This window comes from Phycodurus eques, chromosome 2 (genome assembly GCF_024500275.1).
Source record: "Phycodurus eques isolate BA_2022a chromosome 2, UOR_Pequ_1.1, whole genome shotgun sequence".
NCBI classification, from domain to species: Eukaryota; Metazoa; Chordata; class Actinopteri; order Syngnathiformes; family Syngnathidae; genus Phycodurus; species Phycodurus eques.
In genome coordinates this window covers 27,812,076-27,837,325 of record NC_084526.1, presented here as the reverse complement: position 1 = coordinate 27,837,325, position 25,250 = coordinate 27,812,076, and the positions used below count along the sequence as shown (strand labels likewise).

The window sequence follows — 25,250 nt, the reverse complement described above, 5'->3', positions numbered from 1 at the left end:
AATGAATCATTTTTATTGAATCAAAGCTAAAATATGAAATGTGATGGATTACTTTTTTTCTGCAACTGGCTGGCGACCAGTTCAGGGTGTAGTCCGTCTTTCGCCCGAAGTCAGCTGGGATAGGCTCCAGCGCCCCGCGACCTTAACCAGGATAAGCAGTGTTGAAAATGAATGGATGGATGGATGGATGGATTACTTTTTTTTACTAAGACAATTTTTGTTTATTTAGGCGCCATCTTGTGGCATCTCAGGGTCTTAACCCTAATGCAGCCAAATCGATTACTTGGCCACTGATATTGCAGCGATTGAAAATTTGAATAATAGTTGCTCAATGTAGCAACTCGCAGAGTCAATCAAAATGCCCTTAAACTTTCAAACACACGAAAAATACATTTCCAGGTTTTAAGCGAGCGAGACCCAGCCGGCTGCCATGCCGCCACCAAGCCATACAAATACAAATGCAGTATTGTCCCCTCCATTGTGGGGTTACGTTCCAGACAACCCCACAATGAAATCTGCGATATAGAAAATACCCTATTTAAATACACCCTAGACATGTTTTTACAGCATTTAAATACAAACACATGTAAACACATAATATATTGAGAGCGCAAGTGCAATGGATAAGACAAAACTTTTGTATAACTGTAATAACACTTACCCCCAAAATAATCTGCGCTATAGTGGGACCGTGAAGTGGGGTTTTACTGTATAAAGTATACATATATTGTGTGTTACTACAATACTTAACTATCTTTATAATTCCATGTGTATCTGTGTATGAAATAGTGAAGCTGGAAGTCTTGCCAAAATATACACAACGGAATGGAAGTGAGCTAACCCTTTCATTTTAGCCACACTCTTCTCTTTGTTGTCGTCCACGTCCTCTCTCTTTAGCAACCCGCTTCTTCCTTAACCGTCACGCTATCTTTTTATGGTTTAAGAAAAGTGATCAAGTATAATATACTGTATGTGCAGCCTCAAAAGTCTATCGAGGCTCGTTCAGCGCGTCCATAAATCAAATCGCTCAATTTGCAGGTGTGAATCGCCAACTGTCATTTGTGAATAGAGAATTGCAAACAGGGTTCACTAATAAACACACAAAAATAACGGCGTTTATTATTAAACAAACTCGTTTAGAGAGTTATTTGTCACTTTCACGTTACACATAGTGATGTGCATCGTTAGAATGTGTTACACACGAGTTTTTCAGTTGTTAATAGTTGGTCTTAAAATGTTAAACTGAACGTGTTAACTTTGACATGCAAGTACTGTGGGTTACGCACAGCAAAGACAAAGTGGTAGGTCAGAAAAGCTCACGTGCCTGCTACGTGTAATGGCCCTTTAATCTGTGCTATCTGTCTCTTCCCATTTCGCTGCTGTCATACTAGTCTCTCTTCGAGTCATGGCTACCCATTCAACCGAAGAGCCGTTCCCCTTTCACGGGCTGCTTCCCAAAAAAGAGACCGGCGCCGCGTCTTATCTCAGCCGCTTCCCCGAGTATGACGGCCGAGGGGTTCTCATCGCGATCATGGACACCGGCGTTGACCCAGGGGCGCCCGGCATGCAGGTAAAACCGACTCAAACGCTCGTTAGCTGCTAGCTAACTGGGGGCAAAGTGAAGCGAAAGGCCACATAATCTGTACAGTCACTAGCTAGTCAGCTAGCTCACCTGCTACGATAAACAAAGGACACACACTGCACCGATACAATTTATATAAATTTGACAACTTAACCTAAAGAAGCTCATTTTGTTGCCTCTTCTTCAGTTGTCAGTAATGATTTGCCGATACAGTCGACTTGACCAGAGTAATTCGAGTAACCGTTAATGTCGTTAGCCTTATTCTCGCACACGCGCTGAGCATGCAGCGGTTGACTCACATTTTCGACACCGTGTCAGTATTTACGTTTTCACATGTCATGTGATAATTATTAGGATAAGCGGTATAGAAAATGATTGGATGTTTAGAAGTTGTGACATTCAATTTAGAAGTACAGTACTCACTACAGCCATTGTTTATATTGGGACGGAAACGTACTATAAATTGTACGAGCTAAATAACGTAAGGCGAGAGTGATTCAGCTATATTTTCAATTTCCATGTATTTGTTAAGCCCCGGGGCAGTAGTCCCCCATATGATGTCCCTTCTGACCATGAACGATATTAGTTCTGGTCAGCTCTTATTTTACCAAAAGACAGAGGGTGAATCTGATCATATAATAATATTTACTGTACAGTTACTACAACGTGTTTCAGCAGTTGAAATGAGTTGAACAGTAGTTTAATTTAATTTCACGTATAATGTAGGGAGGTTTATCATTGTAATTCATTAGTGTATATCTGTAGAGATTCTGCTATATATTGATGCTTTAAAAAAGTGTACTGACTTATGATTTGTGACAATAAATTACGTCAGCTTTGTTCACAAAGGGCCGAGATTGAATTCAATTGTAATATTATGTACTGTGTAGTTAATTATTTCTCCAGGTTATAAATTTTACAGCATTGTTTACAAATAAGTACAATTTGATTTCACATATAATGCAGGGAAGTTATAGTAATACTTTAGGGTCGATTTATAGAGAGTCTTTTGCATATCGTAAATATATTGACTTTGAAAAAATTCTACTGATTTATGATTTGTGTCTTCATCCTCAGGTGACAACAGATATGAAACCAAAGCTTGTTGATATCATTGACACAACAGGTAGTGGTGATGTAAACATGGCCACGGTGGTGGAACCGAAAGAAGGGAAAATCACTGGCCTTTCTGGTAGAATACTGAAGGTTCGTAGATTAATACTAGTGATGGAATAACTGCTGTCTGTTTAGGGATTACTAATGTACACCAACAACAACAAATTTGTAGTGTTCTGCAATGATTGTATTATTTTATCGTACTCATCTCTGCTTTACTTCTGCAAGCCTATACCTTTGGAATTATCCTAAAAGTATGTCTTATACTGTCTTTTTATGTCATCCAGATCCCTCCTGCTTGGGTCAACCCATCAGGGAAGTATCACATTGGAGTTAAAAATGGCTATGACTTCTTCCCTAAGGCCCTTAAAGAAAGAATACAGGTAGGAAAATGTGGTACTGTATTGATACTCTTCACTGGGTCTGTAAAACTTTTCACTGTGCACTTTATTGCTCATATCATCAGTCCATGTCTAATGAAAAATAATGAATAGAACCTCATTGGAACATCCCAGGGGGAAAATGTGGTGCTCTATTGTAATTCTTCACTTGGTCTAATATTTTGCGCTGTGCACTTTAGTGCTCATAGTATCAGTCCATGTCTAATGAAAGTCACGCGTAGAACCTCACTGGAACATGCCAGATATGGAAAACATCCATCCATTTTCTGAGCCGCTTCTCCTCACTAGGGTCGCGGGCGTGCTGGACCTATCCCAGCTATCATCGGGCAGGAGGCGGGGTACACCCTGTACTGGTTGCCAGCCAATCGGAGGGCACATACAAACAAACAACCATTCGCACTCACATTCACACCTACGGGCAATTTAGAGTTGTCAATTAACCTACCATGCATATTTTTGGGATGTGGGAGAAAACCCACGCAGGCACGGGGAGAACATGCAAACTCCACACAGGCGGGGCCGGGATTTGAACCCCGGTCCTCAGAACTGTGAGGCAGACGCTCTAACCAGTCGGCCGCCGATATGGAAAACAGATAATAATAATTTAGTCCATTTGGTACAGTAGTCATTGTACAACACATTCTTTCTAAGGATGTACCAATACCAGTATTGGTGCTCGTAAAAACATTCTGATACTGTACGCACCAATACCACATCACCAGCCTGACATATACCATTTGGGTAGGCACTATGTCAGCCGTGTATGTGTGGAGATACTCCTATGACATGGATAATAACACTTCGGCAACTGCAAGTTATGCTGTGCTACGCGAGACTGCTGCTTCATAGGCCGCTGGCTCTTGTGCTCCGTGGGTACTAAACCCTTGCAAGTGTCATTGTTACAAACTCAAAGTTACTGGATGATCGCAATTTCAGCAAGAGCTGGCGATCATATCCTAATTTGAAAAAGAATGTTGGTCAAAATATCCGTGACTGTCACAAGCCAATGCAACAGCAGCCATTCGCGACCAGCACGCCACTGAATGAGACGCCTATTCTTATCAGTCCAGTTTTTTTTTTATATTGGACCTATTAGTGTGGCCCCCCAAAATCGGTTGCTAATTATGGGTCCCAATAGTTATCGTGCAGCTTTTCTTGATTGTTATGAGGTCAAACTGTGTCGCCTTTAGAGAGACAGTTTGGGCTCAAATTCTGTAAAGGCAAAGAATTGCAGATGGAAACACACTTTTCTTTTGCGTTGCACTAATTTACGATTGTTTGCGTGTTGTGCAGATACAAAATTGGGTCACACAGAAGTAGCTGTCAGATTAACCTTTTCTGGACACTAAATGACAAAACCAATGTTTTTTCCATCCATCCATCCATTTTCTACCGCTTATCTGAGGTCGGGTCGCGGGGGCAGTAGCTTTAGCAGGGATGCCCAGACTTCCTTCTCCCCAGCCACTTCATCCAGCTCTTCCGGGGTGATCCCAAGATGTTCCCAGGCCAGCCGAAAGACGTAGTCTCCCCAGCGTATCCTGGGTCGTCCCCAGGGGTCTCCTCCCGGTGGGTCGTGCCCGGAACACCTCACCGGGGAGGCGTCCGGGAGGCATCCGAATCAGCCACCTCATCTGGCTCCTCTCGATGTGGAGGAGCAGCGGCTCTACTCGTGAGATCCTCCCGGATGACCGAGCTTCTCACCCTGTCTCTAAGGGAGAGCCCGGACACCTTGCAGAGGAAACTAATTTCGGCCGCTTGTATCCGGGATCTTGTTCTTTCGGTCACGACCCACAGCGAGTGACCATAGGTGAGGGTAGGAACATAGATCGACCGGTAAATTGAGAGCTTCGCCTTTTGGCTTAGCTCCTTCTTTATGACAACGGACCGATACAAAGTCCGCCTCACTGCGGATGCTGCACCGATCCGCCTGTTGATGTCGCGTTCCATTCTTCCCATTTTTTTTTAAATGAAATTTTCACTTTTATACTAAGTCCATGTTAGAGAGTCACTCTATGGAGTTATAAATGGCCAAAATATGGGACTTTTAATATGGAGTTATTTTGTTAGTATTGTCATGTTGCAATGACAAGTTGTTAGCCTGAAAGTGTTCTATTTGAGTGAAACATAACATTTCTAAGGAATGTTTGTGTTTGAACTAAATTTGATTAAAATAAAACACTTTATCATCACATTTGCAAGATATACAGTAATGGTGTTATCATGTTCAATAGTCTGTATCTGCGAATGCTCAAATGTAAGTACTTGTACTCATACCCGGTCTAATTAAAGGGATATCGGTGTGTCCCTGATTCTTTCTGATAGCATTTCTTAGTGACAGTGTTTCAAATGATGCAGATAATTGGACAGCCTTGTTGCATAAGAGAAAACGCTATTTTACATTGCAGAAAGAAAGGAAGGAGAAGATGTGGGACCCAGCACATAGAGCAGCACTAGCTGATGCCTGTCGCAGGACAGAAGAGTTTGATCTCTCACACCCAACTCCATCCCAGGTAACAAAAATGATCCATCACAGTAATGATTTATTCAAGCTTACTTGCACGTGTCATTCGTCTTGTCTTATGTGTCCAGGTAGAGAAGTTACAAAAGGAAGAGTTGCAAAGTCAGTCAGAGCTGCTTGTCTCTCTAGAAAAGAAATACAGTGATCCCGGTCCTGTATATGACTGTATTCTTTGGCATGATGGTGTCACATGGAGGTAAGTCCTAACATTGACTTAAATTGTTTCATATATCCTTCACAAGATCCTCAAATTGTTGTTTTTCTGTTCAGGGCTGTAATGGACACCTCTGAGTGTGGAGATTTGTCCCAGTGTACTGTGCTGAGCTCCTACAGAGAGTCACAAGAGTATGCAACATTAGGGAATGCTGAGATGCTAAACTACTCTGTGAATATTTATGACGAGGAAACAACACTCTGCATTGTCACGAGTGGAGGTGAAGTATTACAAGACCTGCTCTCCTCTGACATGCTCCCATTTACCACCATAAGGAAGTTCTTGTTGAGTGGTTTGTCCAAAGGTGTGAGAGCTTCACACTGACTTACGATGTGTGTATTTGAAGGGGCTCATGGGACACATGTTGCTAGCATCGCAGCAGGTTACTTCCCTGAAGAACCAGAGCGAAATGGGGTTGCCCCTGGTGCTCAAATCTTAGCTCTGAAGATTGGAGACACTCGGCTCAGTACCATGGAAACGGGCACAGGACTTATTCGAGCGGTATGTAACTTAGATTTACCATAATCTCTCCTGTATAATACGCATTCCCCCCCCCCCCCCGAAAAATTGTCAATTGTGTGCATTATACATAGGTATAGGAGAAAATGAAAAAGACTTTACCATTTTATAACTATGCCGCCATCGAGAGGTCATGAAAAAGCTGTACACTTTCATTCTACTATTCCACTGCCCCCTAGAGGTTATGAAAAGTTGTACACTTTCTTTCTAGTATGCCACCTCGAGGTTATGAAAAAAGTGTAGCTTTCACTTTCATTCCAATATGACAGATGTACATATGACTGCATATATGTACGATTGTGCTCAAAGTTCACATACCCAGTCAGAATTCGGGAAATGTTTTATTTTTTAAATACGACTGATGACTGAAAAACAACCATCATTCATTTATTTATGGTTATGCTATGTTTAAAGGTCAGAGGACAAAGATTTTAAACTTTTTCTTGATAACTCTAGAACCCCTTTGCAAACCACATCTGCCATTTTGAAGTGATTATATGGCATATATACAGCAGTTAAATCAATAAATATGATGCAGAATGCGCCTTCTGCTTTTTGCGTCCCGCGCCTTCCGGTCTTCGTCTCTTTTCGGCGCTGTGACGTCACACAAGCCAAACATCCTGTTCTTTCAGCGTTGTGTACTGTTGTTCCATGCTGTTGTTCCCCTCCTTGTATATTTGTTGTCGTATGATTTAACGATGTCAAGATAGTTTATTGTGTGGCATTTGGTTGTAGAAATGGTTCAGGCAGCGGCAAGAGGTTTTTTTTTTAGTGAAGAAGGAATACGTGAACATTGGATAGTGAAAGTCACTCGACAGGGGAAGAAACGTGGCCAGCTATGGGTGCCTAGCAAGCATTCCTAACTCTGTGCCGATCATTTCGAACCGGCGTGTTTTGAGAAAGCATTGGATACACAGGTGTAGTTAGGCAGCGGCTGAAACCAGCTGTGGTGCCAATTATTTTTCCTACGGCCATCGGGACCTCCCCCGCCAGCACGAGAACTAAATCTCGCAGCTGCCACAATGCAGCAGCGAAGTGGCGCAGACATGAGGTGAGCATTTCCTTGTATATACCTACGACTCTATTATGGTTACTATGCACTTGGGAGTAGGAAATAAATACGCACGCAGTGGTTTTCAGTACTGTCGTCTGTACTTTTGCTTTTATGACAAGCCAACAGACACGGCAAAGACTTTGTGTGCGGCGTGTTATAAAGCTACTTGAGCGAGGGGCACACAATATATAGGAATACTGCATCCTATGTAAAAGCTTATGCCGTGTCACTGAAACATATATGAATATATAATAGGTATAGTCCTGCTAAAAAATATTGGCACCCCTGAGGGGGCTTTATTTCAAGCCATTTTGACATACCGTCACATCGAGCCAGTGGCCACTCTCTTTTTCTGCTGTACAGCTGCTGCTCGTCGTCGTCACTGTCTGATCGGCTCAACCATGTACGCTTTGACGATGCCAAGTTCAGTTGGGTGGTCCTGTACGTCAAAATCCTCCTCCTCCGCATATTCCAACACATTGCTCTCCATTGCGTCTAGTGTGTAGCGCGCTGTGTTTGTCAATTTCAATGTCACTTCTGGTAGCCCTTGCGGTGGATAGAGTAACCACACCCCCGGTGTCTTGAGCTTCGGGTATGTTCGGGGAGGACTCAGTATGCGTCATTAAAAACCTCATTTTTAGCTAAGCTATGTTTGAAAACCTGCTGGAAGTTACAGTGCATGTATTACATAACATAAACAATGCAAATATGAATTTTAACTGACCCCATAACATCTTGGTTATCTGACCTTTAGTAATGCTTTTCTGAAAGGCTTGACAGTTTAATTTGAATCTCATTAAAATAAAATTAAATGTGTTTCGCCTGGTCCTTCATGTTTTCTTTAAAGAATTGTATACATCTTACAAATTCTTCCTGGGTAATTAAACATACGAGCACAACTGTGTGTTTTCTCATTTACTAAATAAAAGTAGGGCTGTGAATTTCAAAATAAGAGCCAGTAAATAACAATTATGTGTTATAATAATTATGTGTTCAAATAAAGTGCTTAACTTCAGAATAATTATTTTTAAAAAAACTTAACAAAATACAGATAATACTTTGTTTTGATCATATGGGTAGAAGCAAAATCATGCATTGTAAATATACATTACACATAGGTTGAAGAGATTTCCAGAACTTTGGGGGTGCGTATTATACATGGGTGCACATTATACACGAGAAATTACGGTAGACATTATCATTTAACTATTGATAATGAATGTCTTTGTTCACTATTTTCATGTTCACAATCTCACTCCAATCCAAAGATGATTGAGGTGATCAACTACAAGTGTGACCTGGTTAACTACAGCTATGGGGAAGCCACCCACTGGCCAAATTCAGGGTAAGTGTTGTGAAGTTGCAGACAAAAGCCTATATGAAGTGATTTGTCATTGTGTGTTGTTCACATATGTTTTTCAGGAGGATTTGTGAGGTTATCACAGAGGCAGTGCAGAAGCACAATGTGATATTTGTTTCAAGTGCAGGAAATAACGGCCCCTGCCTCTCCACAGTCGGCTGCCCCGGAGGAACCACCAGCAGTGTCATAGGTAAAACAGCTGTCTCTTAAAGCTATGTTGATGTATGAATAGACCACTGCAAACCAATGGCAAAAACATTTTTGAACACACAAAATGGTAAAGATCGCTGCAGTATAACCGGTTTTGAGATTGGCAAATCTCGAAAGGGTCCAATTGTAATTGACATATATCTTGCGAGTAAAAGTGTCATCTTTGGAAACTAAATGCTCAATACGCAAGTCTTATGGGCTTATTCTCCTTAGGGGTTGGAGCTTATGTGACCCCAGACATGATGGTGGCTGAGTATTCCCTGAGAGAGAAGCTGCCTCCCAACCAGTACACCTGGTCCTCCAGGGGCCCCAGTACAGACGGTGCACTAGGTGTAAGCATAAGTGCTCCTGGTGGGGCTATTGCATCTGTACCCAACTGGACTCTTCGTGGTACTCAGCTAATGAACGGCACGTCTATGTCGTCCCCCAACGCCTGTGGAGGCATTGCTCTCATCCTCTCCGGTGGGTCAGAACTTTAAACTAAACATTACTGTTGTTTGAATGGTCTCCCAGAGCCATTAATGATGGTTTGTGACTTTGTTTGAGACAGGATTAAAACAGCAGGGAATACATTCCTCTGTTCCTGGAGTGAGGAGAGCACTGGAAAACACAGCTCTGAAGGTTGATGACATTGAGGTGTTTGCACAAGGCCATGGGATCATTCAGGTAACTGACCTCTAGCTGCTAGTAGTCTATTGTTTTCATTGTAATACAACCCAATTCCAATGATCATATGGGTAGAAAGTCATGTATTGTAAAAATGCACTAAACACAGGTAGAAGGGTTTCCCGGAATTTTGAGGTCAACTTTGGGGGTGCGTATTATACATGGGTGCACATTATACACGAGAAACTACGGTATTTGCTAAAAACAATAAAGTTTATCAGTTTGAACATTAAATATCTTGTCTTTGTAGTGTATTCTATTAAATATAGGTTAAACATGATTTGCAAATCATTGTATCCTGTTTTTATTTATTTTTAACACAATGTCCCAACTTCATTGGAATTGGGGTTGTACATTATATTATATTTTGTGCACTGCTTATTTAATTTTCTCTGGTTAGGTGGATAGGGCATTAGACTACCTCACACAAAAATCCTCCTTACCCACCAGCCATCTGGGTTTCTCAGTAACTGTGGGAACACAGAGAGGCATCTACCTCAGGGATCCAGCACAACTTTTGTCCCCCTCAGACCATGGAGTAGGAATAGAACCAATCTTCCCAGAAAATACAGGTATTTTCTCCTTGCCTACCATCCATATTAGAATTAGTTATCATCAATGTCGGATTGTTTGCCTAAAGTTTTTTTTATGTATTAAATCCACATTATGAGAATCCATTACTACACTGTAATCCCCATTGTTCATAATGTGTACATTTTATATTTTATAATTTCATTTGTTGATTCACATTTCCTGTCTTGAAGAAATTCTGGATTAGGGTGAAGCAAACAACATTTTTGCCCATTATTTTGGTTTATAACATAATGTTTAAGCTATAGCAGAGGATGTATGTGCTCTGTGTGCTCGTTTCGTCATACTGTATTTCTGCTTAATTCCAGAAAACACTGAGCGAATATCCTTGCAGCTACACTTGGCCCTCACGTGTGCAGCCCCATGGGTTCAGTGCCCATCTCATCTAGAGCTGATGAACCAGTGTCGTCACGTCAATGTCCGTGTGGATCCTGTCGGCCTCAGGGAGGGAGTGCACTACACGGAGGTAGGCAAAAATAACTGAGGTTCTTCAAATTGATGGCATTCATTTATTGGTATAATATCCTTTTCAGGTATGTGGTTATGATACAGCTGCACCTGGTTGTGGGCCACTGTTCAGAGTCCCCATCACAGTTATTATTCCCACCAAGTAAGCTCTGACTTTTTTTGCTGTTTCTGTCAATAACAGGTTTGTGAAAGGTTCTCTCTCTCTCTCTCTCTCTCTCTCTCTCTCTCTCTTTCTTTCTTTTTCTGTCTCTTCTCTTTCTCTATTGCTCTCTTTTTCTCTCTCTCTTTTTCTCTCTCTCCCTCTTCCTCCATCCCCCTCCCCTCTCGCCCTTCTTTATCCGGCAGGGTAGCAGAGAGTCGTAATCATGAGCTGAGTTTCAAAGACGTCCACTTCAGACCAGGACAGATCAAACGGCACTTCATCACAGTGCCTCAGGGAGCCTCCTGGGCAGGTTGGTACTGGTTGGGTCCCGCATGTTATCTTTTCTGTAACGGTTGAAAGAAGAAGAAGAAGCTTGAATACAATGCTGCTGTTAGACCATGTTTTTCCCTATTGTTTCTTGTATCTGCTCTTCACCTCAATGCCTCCTGCTTTTTCACCTGCAGAGATCACGCTGACTTCTCATTCTGGAGATGTTTCCTCAAAATTTGTTCTGCATGCGGTGCACCTCGTTAAACAGAAAGCGTACCGAGCTAATGAATTCTACAAGTTCTCGTCACTTTTGGAAAAAGGCTCACTAACTGAGGCCTTCTCTGTGCTGGTTTGTAAATTGTTTTTGTGGTATTATTTATTTATATAGCCTTCAAGAAGCCATCTACATGTAAAACACAAAGTGTGTCGTACTTGAAACCATCATGGAAAAATTCGGTTATGGTTACTAATTCCGGTGTTTTTTTCCCTCTCTTCCAGTCAGGTAAGATTGTTGAACTGTGCATTGCACGCTGGTGGGCGAGTCTGGGAGATGTCACAGTGGACTACAACATCTCTTTCCACGGGCTTAGTATTTCTCCTTCACCGCTGCACATTGTGAGTGGAGCGCTGACACACATAAGCAATAACCAGCAAAACATTACATCTTAGACAGCATCAGTGACTCCTCTACCTCGGTCTTTGACCAGCATGCGTCAGAGGGAGTTACAAACTTTAATGTGTCATCGCCATTGAGGTATGAGGAAGTGTCTCCGACTATCACCCTCAAGTCTTGGGTTCAGCCTCTCAGGTAAGTTAACACCCTAATTGTTTATTTTGTTCCTCCAGTTTGCCATGGTTTATCACGGTATGTTGTCCCTTGCTCTAGGCCTTTAAGTTCAAAGATAAAGCCTTTAGGAGGGAGGGATGTTCTACCCAACAACCGACAACTTTACGAGATTATTCTCACTTACAGTTTTCACCAGGTACCCCCAACACCTAAAGCGCACAACAGTCCTGAAGTTTTTTAATCCTGTTTTATTCATAAATTTCTCTCTCTGTGCAGCCGAAGAGTGGGGAAGTCACACCTAGCTGTCCTTTGTTGTGTGAGTTGCTGTATGAGTCTGAGTTTGACAGTCAGCTGTGGATGCTGTTTGATCAGAACAAGAGACTACTGGGTTCAGGTGATGCCTACCCACATCAGGTAATTTTTAACGCACGTTTCAGATTTATATGAATCTTTTTTGCCAGTATCATTGTGCGGGTTTACATCAAACATCCTGATTTTCTCCTTCAGTATTCTCTTAAGCTGGAAAAGGGCGACTACACAGTGCGCCTGCAGGTGCGCCATGAATTGTCGAGTGAGCTGGAGCGCTTAAAAGACCTGCCGTTTGTTGTTTCCCACCGTCTGTCTGCCACTCTCAGCCCAGATATCTATGAGACGCACCGAGTGGCCCTCATGGCCAAGAAGAAGGCAAACTCTGTCACCCTGTCACCAGGGGCCACGCAGCATTTCTATGTCACAGCCTTGCCGGATGACAAGTGAGTTAAAATGGAGGATAGCAAATCAATGAGCACTGGAGCTGCACAATTTATTGTTTGAGCATCGTCATCGCAAGTACATGTGCACAATAGTCACATTGCAGGACCTGCGATGTACCGCTGTACCTTGCCTTCAAAGTAGAGTCGGAGTGGCTGTGTGTAGTTTGACAAATAGCAAAATGAACAATTTTCCGAATGAGAAGAAAAACATGCTTGCTTCAAGCTGTTTGTCACTCCCAGTTGTAACTGACACATAAAACAAATAATTAAACTACAAACATCTACCTTGATGCTAACAAAGAGTAATGTGAAAAGCAATAGACATCCATCCATCCATCCATCCATTTTCTGAGCCGCTTCTCCTCACTAGGGGCGTGCTGGAGCCTATCCCAGCTATCATCGGGCAGGAGGCGGGGTACACCCTGAACTGACTGGTTGCCAGCCGATCGCAGGGCACATACATACAAACAAAAAAAACATTCGCACTCACATTCACACCTACAGGGAATTTAGTCTCTCCAATTAATGCATGTTTTTGGGATGTGGGAGGAAACCGGACTGCCCGGAGAAAAACCACGCAGACACGCGGAGAACATGCAAAATCCACACAGGCGGGGCCGGGGATTGAACCCCGGTCCTCAGAACTGTGAGGCTGACGCTCTAACCAGTCGACCACCGTGCCGCCAGTAATAGACATGTTAACAGAAATTATCACGGATGTTGCGGTAATTATAAACATTTGAACAACACAAACGGAGTAGCCCAGAGTTTTAGATACTTATTTTTTTGTATGCTAATTATAATTGAGGTCACGGTAAACCATTGCACACCTGCATATAATGTACCGCTCTTCAGAATGAAAGGAATGCACCTCAACAGATTACATTGTGTGTGTGGGGAGGGGCAAGAGGTTGGGCATTGGTGATATTAAAGGGACAAACTTAAATGAACACTCAAATATAGAATGCATAATATGTTACAACTTAGTATAGAATAACAGATTGATGATAAAGAAATGAATAGTGTTAGGAATGTGCTAATGCTATACGAGAAGTCGGCTAATACTTTTTCACGCCACTATAACTGGACATGAAAAATTATTTTCACATGAAGTCTGGCAGGACTATTAACCTGCTGAATACTACAGTGAATTTCAATACAGGTAGACCTCAGTATACCTTTGTGCTCTACTGAGCATAGTTTATTTTCTACTGAAGCTATTATATATTGTCCAAATAATAAATCAGAGATAGGGAAAAAAGAGAAATTTTGGTTTGTTTTCAAATGTCTGTTTTATGTTCTCCTCTGTTGTTGTTTTGTTTTGGGGCAAGGGAACCAATCTTGAAAATGCTTGTTGGCACTTTATCCTTGCTTATTCAAGAGTTTTTTGGGGTTAAAAGAAAATGCAATTCTAATGGGCGTCAATTATACGCGGATTTTCACTATTCGCGGTCTGGGCTGCTCCCTATCCCCCTTGAGTAGAGCGGTCCATTGTATTTGATTTTTAGGTAAGAAATGTTTCAATTGTAATACAGTTTACTGTCTAAAACAAAGTTGCCACTTAATATGTTCTGAACTATCAAATGTGTTATTTCTGTCTTCATTTTCTCTGTTTGGCCTTCACTTTAGGATTCCAAAAGGGACAAGTACAGGATGCTATCTTTCAGGGTCTCTTGTTGTGGCGAAGAGTGAATATGGAAAGAAAGCAGTGAGTGACTTCTGTTCTTTCATACTGTATCTGTTCTCCAGAGCAGTGGTCGGTCCTATTCCTCAGAACATTCACTCAATTTTGATTGGGGAGTAAATTGTAACAGTAACTATGCCATAGAAGAAATATATATGATCCTGAGGAGGAGGGCTGAAATATGGTCCTCCAAAACCTTTGGGTTTCCCTTTTAAAAGTTTGTCAACAGAACTGGTTGCTGTTTTCAATGAATCAGTGGTTGATGTGTGTCTTGTTTATTTCAGTGGTTCTCAACTGTGGTCACACTGGGACCTGCGTTTACCTATTGTTGCAAAGTCATAAGCCACATTTATAGATGTTAAGAAATGTTTTTTAAAAAAGGTTTAGAAATAGCCTTTGAAAACCCATGTACAGTGTAATATATTTTTAAATGCCCTTTCAAATGAATTTGATTTACTGTTAAAAGCATATTGCGAGCCATGATGCCCGCTAGACAGTGGCGGTGTAGCACTGTATTTGTTTACAGTGTAAACTAGTGACTAGAGCACAAATGAGTAAAATTTCCTGTTGTTTTCCTAATTATGTTCCATGTGGGAACTTGGTACACCTCTGTACTGTAAAATCAGTACTAATAAAGTACATGTAACATTTTACCAGCTGTCTGCAACCCACCCAAAATTGGTCCGCGACCCACTTTTGGGTCCTGACCCACCAGTTGAGAGTCACTGTTTTTTTGCATGTCATGGTTTTTCCTCTCCTCACTCATTCGCCTGACATCTGCTGTCACATTTAACAGTCGCCAATGTGCCTCAACCCATCTGGTTGTATTAGTTTATTCTGTAATTAGATTACACATTATTAGTCATATTTCCTGTGTGAACTTGACCTGTCAGCATGTCTTAGCCTCACATGTTGAAGAAACATTTTTCGAGAGAGAACAAAAGAGCAAATGATAAACAACATTTAATGGACAGATAAAACAAAAATTGAGCTTTTTGGCAATGCACACAAACAGTATGTTTACAGACGGCGCAATGAAGCCTTTAAGGAAAAGAACACCCTGCCAACAGTCAAGCATGGTGGAGGAACTATAATGCTGTGGGGCTGCTTTGTTGCATCTGACACTGGAGGCCTTGACTGTACACAGGTGTCATTAAATAAGACAATTATCAAGAGATTTTAGAGCAAAATGTCTTACCCAGTGTAAGAAAACTTGGTTTGAGGTGAAGATCATGGGTCTTCCAGCAAGACAAAGACCCAAAGCACACATCTAAAAGCACACAGGAATGGTTGAAAATCTTTGGGGGGGAGCTGAAATCTGCCAACCCTGCAAATGTTCAAGAGCTTGGACAAATTGCAAAGGAAGAGTGGGAGAAAATACCACCTGAGAAGTGCAAAAATCTTATAGATGGATACAAGAAATGATCGGTGCCAAAGGGTGTGCAACTAAATATTGAAGAGGAGTGCCAATATTGCTGCATATGCCGTTTCCTTTTTTTTTTCTATACAATTACAATATCTAAGTTAAAAAAAAAAAAAAAGTATGTTAAATTATTTTGGACCTCCAATTAAAAGATCCTAATGATATAAGTGTGGTACATTTATTTCTGAAGATAGACAGTTTATGCAAAAAATGAAGGGGTGCCAATAATGGTGATCATTATTGCATATCACTGGTGGAGATGGATGGATGGATGGATGGATGGATGGATAGATAGATAAAGAAAATATGCATTATTTGTAGCAATAAAATAATAATTTTCAGACAAGTGAAATTGGATCTTTACCCGTAGCATGCCTGATAATTTTTCACAGCATACTAATGTGCCGCAGCACTGTAGTAGGGAATCAGTGATACAGAACAAGCATATTGTGAACAACAGGTTTTTTTAGGTGTGGAAGAACAGGCCCTCAAAGAGTCATGATCCTTACACACTCCAATATCTTGTCAAATGTCTATCAAGAAGATTAATCTCTGTTTAAGATGCAATCGTTTCTGGCATTTTTCATTTCCCATTTGGCAAGGCATCCCAATTTTTTTTTTTTTTTGTCCATATATTGTAGCTGTTTCATAGGCAGACTGTATATTATAGGTTCCATCTTGGGCTGAACTTTCCTCACTGGCAACAATGCAAAAGCCATTGATCACTTATTGTTTGCATTGTAACGAAGAAGCTAATTTTTCTGTCCTCATCTACAGCGTGCGTCCGAGTGTTTGCGTTGTACTGTTCATCGTTATGCTTAATTCAGAGGGTTCGAGTGTAGGAGTGTCTCAGCATTGAACATTTAAAATTTAGATTAAAGTTTGTGTATGTCTACCAGGTAGGTGGTTGGATTTTCAATCCATAAGTGAGGGCAAAATGTAAACGAAAGAATAAGAATCCTTTTTGGTGTGCTTGTGTTGTCTCTTCCTTACTGTGTGTTATTCTGACCACCAGGGGCAGTCCTCTGCAAAACGACAAAGAAAGTTTAAAAAGGTACTGATGAGATAGAAACTTCGTACAACAGAGCGCCCACTGCTCCCATATTCATACCTTGTGGAAGTGGCTTCAACTTCACTTTAAGATTACATTTGTTCTATTTACTTCCATTCAATATGTCAAAGTACGTATGTCACTGTGTCGTTTTAGAAGTATTACAAATGAGTACATGGGAAATTTTAGTGGCGAGTGAAATTATTACACTCACGTTATAAACACCGAAGATTTTTTTTCTCTTCCTTTTCAGAGCTAAAAGTTAGTATTCTGAAGAGATCTTCCTCAAAAAGGCATTATAGTCCTTTACTATATAACAAAGAACCCTGTTGATTTTAATGGCTAATTTGACCCAAGATGGCTGTGCTATCTGATGTCAGATTGGAAGATTCACATTGTCTGTCATTGTTGTGCAGGGTGCAATATTCAAGCGATTGGGTTCAGACTTTCAGGCATTATTGTATACTTATCAAAATCATGGAGCTTTTTACTTATAATTCTATCTGACCTAAGGCAGAGGGCCATAATGTACATGTGTATGTCTTAACCCAACTGATGTGAATGATTCAAGATGCTTGTGCTAACTGGGGTTATATTGCCACAAGATTTTGTTGTTGTTGCTGTTGATCGTGTGATTGAGAATTCCAAATGTTAACTTGCAACTAATTGTTAATGTTACCACTATTTGTGTTTGTGCAGGACCTTGTTTCAGTAATCTACCACCTGATCCCCACACCCAACAAAGCAAAGAATGGAGGGAAGGAGAAAGATAAGGATGCTGACAAAGAGAAAGACTTAAAAGAGGAGTTTTCTGAAGCCATGAGAGACTTGAAGATTCAGTGGATGACAAAGTGCGCATTAAAAAAAAAAAACATGTAATCCCTTATTTATTTTTTTTTTTTCATTTGAACCTCTTTCTGTTGCTCAGGTTGGACTCCAGCTCACTCTATGATGACCTGAAGGAAACGTACTCTGATTACCTTCCTCTACATGTGCAAAGACTTCATCAGCTGGACTCTGAAAAGGTCATTACTCATCATCCATCCGTGCATTTTCTGTTCCTCTTTTTCTCATTAGGGTTGTTGGTGTGGTGGAGCCTATCCCAGCTGACGGGTGAGCGGGGGAGTATATCCGAGACTGGTCGCCTCAACTACTCATCAGCAATTGTCAATTTTCTTTTTATACAGTTTATACCAGGAGTGGGCAAACTTTTTAAAATGGACAGAAGGCCCTAATCCTTTGTAGATGATTTAATAATAAAATCAAAATCGATTATCATTTTGCATATAATAAATTAACCCATTTAACTTAAAATGTTTATATCAAATTGTTTATTTTACTATTATAATAACTTATAATGTTATTATTTACAATTAAGTAATTAATGAGATAAATCAAATAATAAATGAAGAAACTCATTTTAATTTAAGGAATAAACTGCCAAATGGTTCTTGATAATGTAAATCACCGGTGTCAAATGCAAGATCCGGCCCGCCACATAATTTTGTGTGTCCCGCGAAAGCAAATCATGTGTGTCAACTTCCATGATTCTTGCTAAAATCTGTTCCACATTTTTATATAATATTCATATATGATAAATGGTAATGAACTATTGTAAGCATGTTTTGCCTCCAAACCCTTTTTACAGTTACTTGAACAATAGTTGAACAAACCATTATCCTTGACTTCTGATTTCAAAATTAGTTATCCATGAATTTGTGTTCAATGTGTCATAATATGATGAGGCCATTAAACATTGATATGGTTTTACAATCATAATGGCCCTCTGAGGAAAACCGTATCAACAATGTGGCCCGTGACAAAAATGAGTTTGACACCCCTGATGTAAATGCTTGGTGGGTTGGATTAAAGAATGCATATGGCAGGCCATAGGTTGCCTACCCCTGTTTTTTATGGTTGGATAATTAAAAATGAATGTTTTTTTTTTTTAATGCTGAAGTAGTAAGTAGTTCAAACTAACATTGAACTGTCTTTTCTGCTCAGGAGCGTGCAAAACGTCTTGGGGAGGTGGTCTCGGCCGCTGACATGGTCATCTCCCACATTGACCAGACAGCGCTGGCTGTCTACTTCACCATGAAGACGGACCCTCGACCTGATGCTGCTTCCATTAAGACGTATGTGACACTCTTAATGTGCCACAACTAAACATTAAATTGTCACCCGACACAGTACTTCACAATTCATCCATCCATCCATCCATCCATTTTCCATACCGCTTATCCTCACTAGGCTCTCAAAAGCGTGCTGGAGCCTATCCCAGGTGACTCTGGGCGAGAGACGGGGTACACCCTGAACTGGTCACCAGCCATTCGCAGGGCACATATAGACAAACAGCCATTCACACTCACATTCACACCTACAGACTATTTAGAGTCTTCATTAACCTACCATACATGTTTTGGGGATGTGGGAGGAAACCAGAGTACTTGGAGAAAATCCACGCAGGCATGAGGAGAACATGCAAACTCGACACAGGGGAGGCCAGATTGGAACCCGGGTCCTCAGAACTGTGAGGCAAATGAGGATAAGTAACTATAAAAAGTAATGCTTTGCAGATTCACCTTCCAACTTGTAGGCACCTACTATGAGACATGACATCAGAGTGTGTTGTAATAGTCTCTGGAATGTTTATCTACTAAAGAGCACAATAACAATGACAACATTGATGGACACATGAAACGGTGAGAGACGTGACATGACGGCCATGAAAGAAGCTTTGTCGATGAAAAGCAGAATGCATGTTTAACTAACAAATGGAGCTTGAGTTCTCCATCCCTACCCAAACATGCACTTATGTACAACACGGGTCTTAGCTGCAGCCACAAACAAAGGGAGGCTCGTAATGCATTGTGCAGTTAGGAGTAGGGGCAGAGAAGGATATACTGTAGTTTATCACCAATCAGTAGCCAGCACCTAGGAAAAAAATGGACAAGGCAGAGAAGGACAAAATGACCCAGAATCATAACTAATAAATAATTGTTGATAATTATTAATATTGTGACTTTAACATGAACAGTCTATTTACATAGACAAATTACTAAGTACTGGTAATATTTATTTATTTATTTATTTATTTCAGATTGTATCAAACTGGTAACCCTTCACATAAATCAGTGCCCAAGAAGAAGTTCTGTTTCAAAAAGCTTGATGAGCTTTGCTTTAAGAAATTGATATTTGAACACAAACGGTGCTGCAACACTTGTAGACAGAGAATATCACAATACTCACAGGCATATATTATTTATCCTCTGCCGAAAATGAGATGAGAAGATATTGTCTTCTTTGTGTATTTAATTTGGAAGTATTGTGCTCCTCTCTGGTGGCCAAGGCGCACACAACATAAGGGAGCAGCGCAATGTCAACAGGCATTGAATCATGAAATCATGATACACAAACTGTGAAATTCTTTACATGCTATTTAATTGTTATTACTGTATGTTTTTATAAATAATACTGTAGAGTGCTATTTTTCTTTTCTTTCTTTTTGTTTGTGTTTTGGGGGGGGCTTGAATGGATTAATAGCATTTCCATTTCAATGAGGAAAGATGATTTGAGCGATGAGTGTTTTTTGTGTTACGAGCGTGGTCACAGAATTAATTGAACTCGTAAGTCAAGGCACCACTATATTTCAGTGACATGGAGAAGCAGAGGTCGTCTCTGCTAGACGCGCTGTGCAGGAAGGGCTGCGCTCTGGCTGACCAGCTCATGACTGTCGCGCCTCAGGATAGTGGCGGCACCGTCGCCACGGGCCAAACCAACACCGAGGAAGTTGGTGAACACGAGGCGAGCAGTGGGGACGACACACTGCACAGCTTGGCTAACATTTTGATGGAAACATTCTGGGAGGTGCAGAAGTGGGCGGAGCTGACTGACTCAAAGGTGGGTTCAAGATTTTTTGTCTTTTTACCTGGTTTGCAACACTAAACGTAAATCATTTATTTTGTTTTGTCAAGTGTTGCTGCTTTTGAATGAAATGATTCCTTATTCCAGGTGCTGATGTTTTCCTACAAACACGCCCTCGTGAACAAGATGTACGGCAGAGCCTTAAAATATGCCTCCAAAATGGTGGAGGAGAAACCCAGCAAAGACAACATGAAGAACTGCATCCAAGTATGAGCAACATAAAGCGCTAACCTAACCTTATTAATTGATTGATTGGTTGATTGAATGATTAGAACTTTATTTTGAATATAGTACAAAAAAACTAAGAAAAAATTAACAGGATGTATGAAGAAGGGAAGAAGTTAAAACTTGCTCATTATCAAGGGCTCTATTTTCATGACCGGTGTAAATCCGGCTCCGAGGGTAAATCTGCGTAGCGGTGGCTTAGGCCGGGTTTTGGTAATTTTGGAGATCAGAGCACCTCGGCATATTAAAAAGCGGGAGGGTCTGCGCTGCTTTGAGAGTGAACACAGCCAATTTCAACAATGTCTGATCTAAGCGGCTCCTTTCATTTCCTTCAAATCTCGCATGGAGAAATTGCCACCGCACTATGTGAGGTGCGCATGTGCAACAGGTCGGCCATCTTTGATAGCTAGCTACGGCAACAACAGGAGGACAAAAAGGACAAACTACAGAGCTGCCAAATGTGACGGAACGTCCATATCTTATTACGAAAATGGCTAAAGGCTGACTCGTTACAGGCGTAACACTGATTGTTCTGGATAGTGGAGGGGGGATTCCAGCGTCTGATATTACCGGCGAGTATGTTGCTGTGTCCGTGATGAAAAAAGACAAAAAAACAGCTGCTTGGGGATTGTATTTTATTGTTTATTGTTCCGGAAGTGAATTTCTCTAGCTCGGCAGCTCTGAAACTACTTGGTAACGACGCGATACCTTACGTGAAAAGTCCACTCATAAAATTGGGTTAGTGTTAGCGTGATGGTTAAGGTTAGGATTAGGGTTAGGGATAGATACTACTTCCGTATTTTGTCCTAGTGTTGTTGCTGTAACTAGTTGGGCATGCGCACCACAGATCGTGCAGGCTCCGCAAATAGTGTCATGACAGGCCTCTCCGTGCAGAAGAAGAGGATGCGTAATCACAGCGATCTGTGCGTAACTGGAGCATTGTCACTGCGCTTGGCCAGTGTGGCAACAGACAATTAGTGCAGGTACCCTCATTAAATACAGAATGAGCTGGTGACTTAAACATGTCTGTTGACCTCATGTATCTATTCCCACCCCCAATCATTCGTGTAATGATCATAATGCATTCAATGAATTGAGTTCTACAATGTTTCAAGAAGGTTTGTGCCCCGCTGCCTATGAAAATAGAGCCCTCAGACTTTACTTACAATCTGTGTGTCACTCACTTCGTGTGTTTTATTTTTTTTTTCTAGCTGATGCGTCACCTCAAATGGATGCACTGTGCCACCTTCACTGAAAACTGGCTCCCTGTCATGTACCCCGCAGACTACAGTCCCTTCTAGAAACCCCACACACTGCACACCAGCTCAATACACTGAAGCATCAGTATCACACCCCCTCAGGGTCATTTGGAGAGAGTACTTTTTTCTTTTTCTTGGACAATGAAGGACAGTGTGGAGTTAACTGGTTATTTCTAAGGAACTCATTGAGGATCTGTCCTTTGTTTCAAGTGCCACCAGCAGCACAACAACAAATAAGTAAATTAATGGACCTTTTTTTCCCCCTTCAAATCTCTTCAAGTCAACAATTTGTAGTTGATACTGTAGTTCAGTATTTTTTGGAGTCTGCTGTCATCTACACATTTGTGCTCATAGACATCAGTTTTCACTTTAGCTCCATATTTTCCTCCAGTCCTCAATATTCAAGGAATCACCCCACGTCTTTGTGCCATGCTTACCGGGACGTAAAGTTCACTTTTGGACTTCTAGGATCTGACTGGACTAAAAAGAAGAGACCTCAGAACTGATGCAGCGTTGTGGTGCCTTGCATCCATTTACCTTTACTGATATGAGGGGGAGGAGAAGTGGTTGGACTGGAACTGAGTGATTTTTATTTTTTTTTAATTTCCCTCATCAGTCCACACTCAAAGCAGCATAAAGATGGTCCGCTTATCGGCCACAGCTTCATTTTGCGTCACACCGTGCCGCAGGATCAGCTGAGCTGCGGCACGTGACCACTTAACGGAGCTCAGCGTTGGCATGTTACGAACTTCACTGGTACACGTTCACTCGCTCTTAGATGTGTTTTCTGTGCAGCATTAAAAATGTTGCTTGTGTACACAGAGACCTAAAATATGTACATATACACATAACAAAGCATAGTATGATGCAATAAGTATATACTGTAATACAAATATTCCAATTGATGTATTTAGCATATATGCATGTCTTGTAGAATTTCAGGAAACATGATTTTATTTGGAAGGAAATTTTAGTTAGAATCATTTTAAAATCTCACATTTGTCATTTTCATAGGTGTGTGTTTAAGTGAATTACTGTTTGTTTTTTCATGAGCATCAACTGCATTGAAGGATAATGTGAGTAATTTGCTTCAAAGGAGTCAGTTTTTGTTTTTGCATGTTTTTGATATTTTACCTCAATTTACTATTATTTTATAAATCTGAGCTGGCCATTTTGCATATGGTGCAGTTGTTTGACCTTTGGATGTACTTTTCTCATCAATTTTCCATCCATTTCTTTATAAATTTATGACATGAACTAAGTTTGGAAGGTTGCATTTCTGTGGTGAACATAGACATTCACAACATAGTGTGAAAAATGGCATTTATTTATACATTTCAATTGCAAATTGCCATCACTGTTGTCAACAATGAATCTGCTAGGCAATATGGGTCTGAAAATGTCAAAATGGGGAATGGTAATGTTTAATAGTTCAATATATTATATATATTATATTATTATAATTATATAGTTTAGCAGTATATAATAGTTCAGCAGTACACTATATATATATATTATATATATATATATATATATATATATATATATATATATTATATATCATCGGGCAGGAGGCGGGGTACACCCTGAACTGGTTGCCAGCCAATCGCAGGGCACATACAAACAAACAACCATTCGCACTCACAGTCACACCAACGGGCAATTTAGAGTCCCCAATTACTGTATGTTTTTGGGATGTGGGAGGAAACCGGAGTGCCCGGAGAAAACCCACGCAGGCACGGGGAGAACATGCAACTCCACACAGGCGGGACCGGGGATTGAACCCCGCTTCTTAGAACTGTGAGGCTGACGCTGTAACCAGTCGTCCACCGTGCCGCTTATATATATAAATATATATATATATATAATTATAAAATATATATATAATATATAATTATAAAATATATATAATATATATATATATATATATTATATATATTATATATATTTATATTATATAATATATATATATTATATAATTTTATAAGTGAGAATATTTAAAACAATGAAAATGATCAACTGGGTTGTGTAACTGGACTGGCTTAAAGGACATAATGCGCCATCTGTAATTACAGATGACCAAAATGACAATTACAGACTTTTCATAAAATGTTGGATTTTTTTCGAAACGCACAGTTCATGTTGACACGTTTCTATTTTTATGTTGTCACCTTTGGATAACAGGCACATCTGAGTGCACTTACTGTTTACTGTTTTCATGGAGACATGCACCTGCAGGTTTTCTTTTGTTGTTGCTTTGTTACGCATTTGTTGGTCCTTTACCCCACATCTGTGTTTGTGTGGGTCTCGGGTCAGATAAACAAAAAGTTCACGGTTCTGCTATTTGCAGCATGTGTTGCCATTGACAGTCTCTCTGGGAAAAAAAAGGCCTTAACTTCCAACACTACTGAATGCCGTCCATTTCGGGCACCAGAGTCTTCACATATGTCTTTGTCTGCTGGTGTCAGGATATTTAAAAAAAAAAAAAAAAAAAAAAAAGCTTCTTCTGTTGTTTTCTGACTGAAATATTTTAGGTAATAAATTCTAGCAAACTCCAAAAAACTCTTGATATTTAACGCATTGTTCCTCAGAAACTTGTGTAAAAAAAAGAGTCATATGCAATAAGGTCACAAAGAAGGAACGAACATTGAATAAAATCATTTTCAAGAATATAAGTTTTCATTAATAATCACTGATTTTAAAGATGTAACAACCAAGGCGTAAACTACTTATTATTCATATTTTGATGACACATTTAAGTTGTACTTGCACTTTCTGAACGGTGAGGCTGACGCTCTAACCAGTCGGCCACCGTGCCGCCTTTGGGACGTTGTGTTAATCATAAATAGAAACAGAATACGATTTGGAAATCATGTTCGACCAAGATTTAATTGAATACACTACAAAAGACAAGATATTTCATGTTGAAACTGAAATAAGTTAATAATCATTAACTTAGAATTTTATGGCTGCAACAGTTTCCAAAAAAGCTGGGACAGGGTCATGTTTACCACTGTGTTACATCACCTTTTCT

At 40.5% G+C, this 25,250-nt stretch overlaps 1 protein-coding gene across 2 annotated transcripts; it reads left to right on the top strand.

Moving 5' to 3' along the window:
* The first annotated feature begins 1,338 nt into the window (after positions 1–1,338).
* tpp2 (tripeptidyl peptidase 2) lies at positions 1,339–25,224 on the top strand. Of its 2 annotated transcripts, XM_061670178.1 has the most exons (29): positions 1,339–1,570; positions 2,660–2,788; positions 2,986–3,081; positions 5,505–5,609; positions 5,689–5,813; positions 5,888–6,051; positions 6,178–6,332; positions 8,673–8,749; positions 8,827–8,954; positions 9,188–9,436; positions 9,525–9,640; positions 10,041–10,212; positions 10,540–10,697; positions 10,765–10,841; positions 11,045–11,151; positions 11,306–11,460; positions 11,610–11,726; positions 11,819–11,919; positions 11,998–12,094; positions 12,175–12,312; positions 12,406–12,650; positions 14,280–14,358; positions 16,773–16,811; positions 17,508–17,659; positions 17,737–17,833; positions 18,813–18,943; positions 20,462–20,708; positions 20,820–20,939; positions 22,169–25,224. In XM_061670178.1, exons 1-29 carry the CDS (start codon positions 1,406–1,408, stop codon positions 22,256–22,258), a joined length of 3,831 nt encoding a protein of 1,276 aa, XP_061526162.1. In that variant the 5' UTR covers positions 1,339–1,405; the 3' UTR covers positions 22,259–25,224. The 2 variants fall into 2 exon arrangements, with proteins under 2 accessions (XP_061526162.1, XP_061526163.1); XM_061670179.1 differs by lacking the exon at positions 16,773–16,811.
* Positions 25,225–25,250: the final 26 nt, after the last annotated feature.

Bases quoted from the DNA above. Each gene is read 5' to 3' on its own strand.
- tpp2 (XM_061670178.1), top strand. From the start codon at position 1,406: ATGGCTACCCATTCAACCGAAGAGCCGTTCCCCTTTCACGGGCTGCTT. The intron at 9,641-10,040 runs GTAACTGACCTC...TTCTCTGGTTAG, and splicing joins AAGGCCATGGGATCATTCAG to GTGGATAGGGCATTAGACTA. The intron at 20,940-22,168 runs GTATGAGCAACA...TTTTTTTTCTAG, and splicing joins ACATGAAGAACTGCATCCAA to CTGATGCGTCACCTCAAATG.